Here is an 8344-nt window from a genome sequence, read left to right as displayed (position 1 = left end):
GTGGGTTGATGGAAACATTTAAATGATTATAATTGAAATATAAAATAATGTATTCGGGGGTTTGTAACGCACGGTTAGTAAGAAGTCGGAGAAAAGGGTGCTAGGAGTATGACGTCGGAGGTGGGTTATACAGTAGGGTGAGCTTACGCCAGTTAAGAACGTAAGGCAATGAATATTGCGAAAATATTGGAGCAATGTGGATGTATGAACTGTGGATCACTGTTGTTGTAGATTTTACTTCTTCTTTTATATAATTTTAAGTAACTTCGTTTAAATGATATGCTAATCAGTTCAGTTTTCTATGTGTGTCAGATGGGATGGGACATATCCAGAAAACGTGCAGAGAAAAACGATAAAGCATCAAAGTTGAATTGTTTGTACTGTAAAAAATTGGTCAACCTCGTTTTAGATTATGGACCACAAGTCATTTGATTACTCATACTGTATGAAAAAATAGAAGAAAACGTTAGAACCAACTGAATTTTGGTTTTCGACGTAAGTGTAAGAGAACTCCTATATCAGCTGATATAAGTATTGAGCAATTGCATAGCATTTCTTTGCGTGTGAAGTATTTAGTGAACGAACTAAGCTTGTGTTGTTTGTGGCTTTTATGCTGTGTTGTGTTTGTGTGTTCTCACCCTCTCTTACAATTAATGACTTTTGCTGCCTTCTGTCATTTTTAGTTGCTATATTCACACTACGTCTTTGATAATTAATTCAATCTTAACATTTATGTATAGTAAATGTTGTGAATTAGCTTTAAATTTCACAATGAAACTCCTTAAATGACAAATAAATACTTGAGTATTATTTGCTAATTGAAATAATTGAATTAGAATTCCTTAAATAATTATATTTATTTTTCACTCCAATTTATCTGATTCCATTTTAATCAAATTAACTTCGGCAACGAACACCTTATTGAACCACTTAAGTGATTTGCAGTCATTGATAAACACATTATAAAAATTAATAAATTGACCTTAAATAATGTGATTTAAATTAACATATTTTTTGAATGACTTAATTGCTTAACGCCTTCATTCAATAAATAAATTAAATTAAGTTGAAATGAAGTTTTAAAAAACCATAAATTTCAAACTTCATTATTACATACTGAAAAGCAAACAAAAATTAAAAATTCCTTTTTTGCAACAACAAAACAAACGCAGTTAACTTTTTAAATATTGCCATGAGAATAACTCATTTAGAAAAGTAAACAAAAGTCCAGAAAATAAAATGCAAAAACAAAAATAATTTATTTAGAAAATACAACAACAATTGTTTAGTTTAACATTGATTATAAAGCAAAAAAGAGTCTTGTAGGAAATAGGTAAAATGTGCTACTGCAGCATATTGGAACAATAAGGTAAGAGGACAACTAAAACTGGAATGTGCCGTAGTAGCAACAACAACAACAACAGTAATAATAAGAGCAACTTTTTTAGTTAGTGTCATACGCAACAAGCAATAAACAACAACACAAATCAAAAATAAATAAAAATATGCAAACAAAAAACAAAACAAAAAAAAAAAAAATAAGAAATTTTATGCACAATTCGTTTTGTGTTCAGTAGAAACGAATATGTCGGCAAGTATACTTCTTTCTACTTCGTAATGTGTGTAAACAAGTGCAAAACTATAACAAAAAATAATATATAAAAGTAGAAATAATAAAAAATTTCAAATATTAAAAAAATATATACTATATACTTGTATATTTAAGAATAAATTTTGAGTGTAATTTATCCTGAGGACACGAGTTCAACAGACACTTTAGGCTCTGGCACAAGTGCAAGAGTGGGGTGCAAGCTACGGGCTGTAAGTGGGGTGCGTGTACACGTACTTGCACTTCATCGCTTGTGCTCTGCAACATTCTCTGCTTTGCTGTACGTATTGTTGTTATTGTTATTCTTTCGCTTGCTTTACTGCTGCAAGCATCCAAAGTGCATTGTTTTATTTTTATATTTTGGCACAACTGTTTTTTAAGATAAACTAAATTAAAATATTTTGCCCCGGTTGTTTTTTTTTTGTTTTTTTTTTGAGACAAAAAATTTTTACATTTTGTTTTTGTTTATATAGTTTTGTTTCACTTTTTAAGTGTAATTTATTGTTTCTGTATATACAATGCATTTTTTGTTTTTTATTTTTTTTTGAGTTATTTTCCAAATGAATATGTTTTGGCAGTGACATTTTAACAATCAAATTAAATAAATGAAATTAATTGAAATAAAAACGTAGAAAATGGAAAAGGACGAAATAAACAAAATGGCATTGAAAAGCAGTGTTGCCTTAAATACTAAAATGAAAATGAAATGGAAATGGAAGTCGAAATTGTTTAGTGACATACAATTTTAATGTTTGGGACTAAATTGTGTTTCAGAAATGCTAAGTGAGTTGAGAATGTGAAGTAAAAACTGTTTATAAAATGGAAGAAATATGGTAAGTACTATTTCTATTCTTCTTAAAAGTATTTATTATTTTTTTAAAATATTTATAATTTTTTTTAAATTTTTATTTTATTTGAATATATTTATTATTTTTCAAAAATATTTACAATTTTTTAAAAATATTAATAATTTTTTTAAAATTTTTATTTTATTTGAATATTTTTATTATTTTTCACAAATATATATTATATTTGAATACATTTAATATTTTTTTAAAAATATTTACAAATTTTTAATATACATATTAAGATATGTACATAATACATACATATTTTATATAAATATATTTAATATTTATTAAACATTTTTTAATATACGTATTAGCACATACACATAATACATATTTCATTTGAATATATTTATTATTTTTAAATAGAATATTGCAAATTGACATATAATAAGACCGCAAATTTGAATTTGAAAGTACTGCACTTTATATTTTACTTATACTTCTCAAATATTGAATTTTATTGAAGAAGTATTTATCTCATTTTATCACTTGAAAATTTTATTGTTTACATTACTTTAACTTAACTACACTCAGAAAAATGATTGGATTCACATCTTGTTTACCACATCAGGTCAATTAATTAATATAATAATTAATATGTGGTTAAAGCATATTTTTTTGAGTGCAGCAAGCCAAACAATAAAATGAAATTGAATTTAAGATATGTATTCGAGTTATCAAAAGTCTTATTATCAATTCTTTATTTTAAATTAATTATTAAGCATTTATAAACATCTTCACTCTAAAATATAATTTGATTGATTTAACCAGATTTAAACTAAATCTCTGGTCAAAATATTTTTACTCGACGGATTATTTTGGTTCAATCATACCACATGTTGTTTTATATATTTTCAGGTGAATTTAACTAGAAGGTGGTTAAAGCATATTTTTCTAAGTGTACCATGCTTGCACCATTCTTATTATTATAAATTTATTTTTTATTCAATTTCTTTAATAATATCTGGAACTGCTACATAATTATAAATTTAACTAAAGCAAATATTTTTATTATTAATTATTATAAGAGATAATGGCACAGTGGATCCTATTAAAAGATCTCGTACTTGTATGGGTATAAAAAGAAAAAAAATCCACTTAGTACTGAGAACATATTCATAATCTGATTTTCATTACTTTAATACATAATATTGTGGTTCTTATAAGTAATACGAACTGGGGGACGTTCAAGTAAGAAATAAATATACTAACAGCATCAAATTATCTTTTATCTATTTAACATTCGCGACAACTTCACTGATATTTAACATTCATTCAAAAAGTATGCAATACTTTTGTATATTCTCATATTATGAAAGACACATTTTTGAGATCCTCTGAGGAAAATGTCTTCGCTTTTAGGAATATATTTTCGGATCAAAATACAAATACATATTTGAATGATATTGATATTGATAGAAAAAACGATAATATTCTTATATGTGGATTATTGTCGAATATTATTATTATTGGTAGCATTATCATTAAATGTTGCTAGTCAATGTTGCAAGTAAATGTTGCAGTAAACGTTGCTGTCAAATATATTATAATCTAAATAATTATTACTGTTTTATATTATTTATCCAATTTTCAGCCTAACAAATGTGTTAGGTAATTTATAAGATGTATTCTAAGGTTTTACTTTAGTCTATTATTCCATTGTGTTATCTAATAATACTTGAGAAGAATAAAACCATTTCGAATTTTTCAAAAAACCTGAGACGCTGTTCCTCGCTGTAGGTGTAAGAATCGTATCAGGTAAAATTTAATCTTCAATTAAATATCATCCAGTTTTTCCTAAAAGTTCTTAATTAACTTTAACCAAAACATAACTTCTTATCGGTTTTTGTAACCAATAGAATGGGCCCTCTAGTTTTATATACGTATATGCTAACTATAAGTATGTACGATACTAACCCTAATTTAGTATCCTGTTTTACTTTCACAAGATTCTATCCATGTTTTCATTTAAAACTTTATTATTGATTTAAAGTTGTGAATAATTTCACTTTAAAAACTAAATAAATAAAATATTTTCACTTTTTTATAAATTACATTTTATTTATTAATTTTTTTATAAATTACGTTACTTACATTTCGTTATTTAATGAAACAATGTTTATGTTTATATCAAAATGAGAATGTCTTAAATGTGTTTTAATGTTAATTTGTGCAAATATTCTTCCTTCGTCGTACGTCCTTCTTCATTCGCAATAGCGAAATGTGCGCTTAATTAATATACATACGCAAATATATACAATTGTACAGAACCATTATATATCGGGAAGCATTAAAAATGACATGAGCTAATTATGGCAACCTTAAAATAAGAGCCTAATTACATTTACGAGATGAGGCATGAGAGGCGCTTATGCAATAAATATTCCTTAGGTGTGGAGGATGAGCTTACGACTACGAATGCACGACCGCTCCTGGGCGGGTGCAGTTATTAATGTAAAAGCATTTCTATTAGTTTCCCTAATTATAATACAGCAAAAGTTTTAAATAAATTATACATAATAATTTTTAAATAACTAGAATCGGTTGTGTTCGTAGTGAACAAGCGACGACTTGGTTTGCGGCAGTTAACCAATGCCATTGTTCGGTTTTGTTTTCGTTTGTTTTTTTTTTTTTGGTTTAATGTTTAGCATCGTCATTGTCTTGCTCTTCATCAACCTCTGCTGCTACAATGGGTTTGATTTCCTCGATTTTTGCCTTCACCTCATCATCTGCTGCCACCTTGACTTCAACTTTACTGGACTCAGCTATTGCAGGCTCATTGTCATCCTCATCAGTTGCTGCAATTCCGGCATCCTCGTGTACGTCAATGTCGGAACGGCTTTGTATGTTATAAAGATGGTTCGAGGCTTGCGGTTGTCCTTCCTGTTGCTGCTGTTGTAATTTCTCCTTTGGTTGTTCTATAGCTGTGAGTATGGACTGCAGCAAGCCTTGTGATAAAATTTCCTCATGATTGGCATTTTGTTCGGGATTGTTCGATTGACTAGCATCGCCGCCGAACTGTAATTGGTAAGTTGTTTGTGATGCTTGCGGCTGTGAGTTTACTTGGTCTGGTGTGATTTGTATGGACTGGGATTTCTGTGCAGATATGACATTCAAGCCATCTAAACCGGGTAGGTTTTGTGGATCTGTGCCATCGGGTAAAGCGGTGACTGTTGACTTTTGAGAAGCGTATCCAGTGTGATCGATATCATTGCCTGATGCCGGTGGTCCATAGCTATCAGAAGGTCCTTCAATGAACTGCGTGTGCTGCTCTGCAACTGGTATGCTCTGAGAGATTGCATTGTAGGCATTGGCTGAACTGCTGGAGACGCTACCGGCAAACTGTTGTTGTTGTTGTAATTGATAGCTGGCACCGACTAGATTGGGACCTTGTCCACAATCATGTACCTGATTGAAACGTGCTTCTTGTTGGAGTGGCAAACCCTGTGTGTGTACAAATTGTTGATTAAGTTGGGAAGCACTGTGTGAGTGCTCAAATGAGTTTTGGTGGAAAACACCAAGTGGTCGAGGAGGTGGGGGCAGATATTGTTGCTGTGGTGGTGGTGGAATCGGGCGACCGAAAGAGGCTGGTGGTGGTGGTAGTGGTGGTAAGTACTGTGGCGCTGGTGGCACTGGTGGACCTAATTGCAGAGCTGCTGACGGTGGTGGTGGAGGCGGTGGTCCGTACTGATTCAAGTTACCGTGTTGCGCCTGCAATGGTGGTAAATAATTGAGTTGTGGTGTGAATTGTGGTGTGAATTGTGGTGTGAATTGTGGTGTAAGTTGTGGATTAATTTGTTGTTGTGGTAAGAGTGCTGGTTGATTTACCTGTACAAAGACCTGAGCAGATTGAGGTTGTGGTAGCTGTTGTTCAACTATGATTTGAGGATGTGGTTGAGGTTGTGGTTGTGGCAAAGGTGCTGGTAGAGGAACACCATAACCAGGACTGAGATTGCCTGGACCGCTGCTAGCAATTTCATTTGCTGCCGGTGGTATATAAGTTTGTGGTTGCTCAGCTGGCTTGACACCGAATTGGTCTAAGTGCTGTACTGTTGCGCCAATCGATTCGAGTAGGCCTTGTGGAACTGGTGGACGGAAGGCAACGGGCTTACTAGGTGGTGCGCCACCATGCGCGGGGAATGTATGTACGCTACCTGATTGCTGACCGTAGTGTATACCGGCTGATTGTGCTGCGCCATGGTGATGATGAACGAATGCAGCTGGAGAAGATGGCGGTGGTGGTCCATAATTGCCACTTGGAGGAGCTACGCCAATGCTAGCATGTGCAGTGCTAAATGAGTTGAATTTTTGTGCATGTACGGAGCCAGGTGCAAATGAATCAAGTGGTGGTTTTGAATAACTATCACCAATATCACTAACTGCGATCTAGTAACAAAAAAAGTAATGCAATTAAAACTGTGGAGGGTTCATGTAAATAATGCTTACCTGTAATCCTTCAGATTCGAGTGAGTTTGTGTTTATATGGGCGGGACCAGTAGCTGGTAATGTATGTCCATCGAGACCATCTGATTGTAGCGCAACAGCGACTAATTGCTCATCAGTTAAACCATCAATTATGCTACCACCGGAATGTCCACCATTGTATTGTGTACCAAAACCACCAGCACCTGTAGCACCTATGCCCTGTGCTACTTGGCTATAACCACCTTGTGTTTCGATATTGTTATGTTCAACATAAGCGCCAACAGGTGCAGGTATTGGTTTCCAGCCATCACAAGCGGTATGGAAAGGTGCTTGTGAGCCGCTAACGCTGTGGGTATGACCAGATGCATCAATTTGTATTTGTACTTGCTTGGAAGGCCCATTGTGGTGATTGCCATGTCCATTGGTAAGTATGATTGTGGTTTCAGGTACACGATTAAAGGATGGTGGATGGGAACCAGGTAGGCTTTGTGGTAATGGTGGTGGACCATAGTTAGGGGCAGGTGGCCCATACACTTGTTTTGGTGGTAAGTTTAGAGGACCTGATGGTGGTGGACCATAGGAAGAGGCTGGATGATGAGCTGGATTAAAAATAGGGGCAGGATGGGATGATGGTAATTGCGGTGGTGGACCGTAAACAGGTTTTGGTTGTGGGGGGAGTTGTGGTGGTGGTCCATAGTTTGGTGCAGGTCTATGCTGTTGAGGTGGTGGACCATATACTGGTGCTGGTTTTGGTGGTGGTCCATATTGTGGTTGTGGTACTGGTGGTGGGCCGTAAGAACCAGCTGGCTTATGTTGTATATGTGGTGGACCATAGAATGGCTTTGGTACACCAAAATGTGACTTAATTTGTTCATGCAGACCACCGCCGAAATTGTTACCACCACCGCCGCCACCGCCTATGAAATTTAATTTTGGCGGTCCGTATTTGATAGCTGGTGGGCCATATTCACGGAATGGAATTTTTTGTGGTACACCATATTCACGATGTGGTATATGTGCGGGTGGTGGGCCGTACTGTGGTGCAGGACGGGGTGGTGGCCCATATGAGTCGAAAGCTTCACGACGCTTAAATTCTTTATTAAGTACTGCTTGTGTCACTGATGCCAGCGCCACAATTATCAACAGGGTACGTAATATCATCTGCAAGAACAAGAAAAAAATCAGAAATTAGGTGAGGTTTTTTACAAGTGAATTTGTGGATGTATTTGGTACGTGCTTATAGCTATATTAGTTTCTACACCTGAGTGCTAAGCAGTTTACTTTATTGCTTTGTAATAAACAGACGACTTGTTTTCTTCCTATTGATACGCAATGGTAAGGTGAGCTATCTTACCTTAAGGTAAAATTTGGGGCGTAGAATAGCTTGATAGCTGTAGTACTATTGGTGGTATCAGCTGAGGACTTGCAGTTCAATATTGACAGTCATGAGACGGGGCGT

At 34.1% G+C, this 8344-nt stretch overlaps 1 protein-coding gene across 2 annotated transcripts; it reads right to left on the bottom strand.

The window, feature by feature from the left end:
* Nucleotides 1-4555: 4555 nt before the first annotated feature.
* On the bottom strand, nt 4556-8046 carry LOC119671443 (protein pygopus). Of its 2 annotated transcripts, XM_038082073.1 has the most exons (3): nt 6907-8046; nt 6289-6846; nt 4556-6171 (listed from the first exon to the last, which is right to left on the bottom strand). In XM_038082073.1, the coding sequence occupies exons 1-3, from the start codon at nt 8044-8046 to the stop codon at nt 5098-5100; spliced, it is 2772 nt and encodes a 923-aa protein (XP_037938001.1). In that variant the 3' UTR covers nt 4556-5097. The 2 variants fall into 2 exon arrangements, with proteins under 2 accessions (XP_037938001.1, XP_037938000.1); XM_038082072.1 differs by having other exon boundaries at nt 4556-6846.
* Nucleotides 8047-8344: the final 298 nt, after the last annotated feature.

Source organism: Teleopsis dalmanni, chromosome 1 (assembly GCF_002237135.1).
Source record: "Teleopsis dalmanni isolate 2A chromosome 1, ASM223713v2, whole genome shotgun sequence".
NCBI lineage: Eukaryota > Metazoa > Arthropoda > Insecta > Diptera > Diopsidae > Teleopsis > Teleopsis dalmanni.
The sequence above is the reverse complement of the archived record's forward strand: the minus strand, read 5'-3'. Positions and strand labels throughout refer to the sequence as shown.

Excerpts from the sequence above, each read along its gene's own strand:
- LOC119671443 (XM_038082072.1), bottom strand. The coding sequence starts at position 8,046 with ATGATATTACGTACCCTGTTGATAATTGTGGCGCTGGCATCAGTGACA. Across the intron at positions 6,847-6,906 it reads TCGAATCTGAAGGATTACAG|ATCGCAGTTAGTGATATTGG; the intron begins GTAAGCATTATT and ends TTTTGTTACTAG.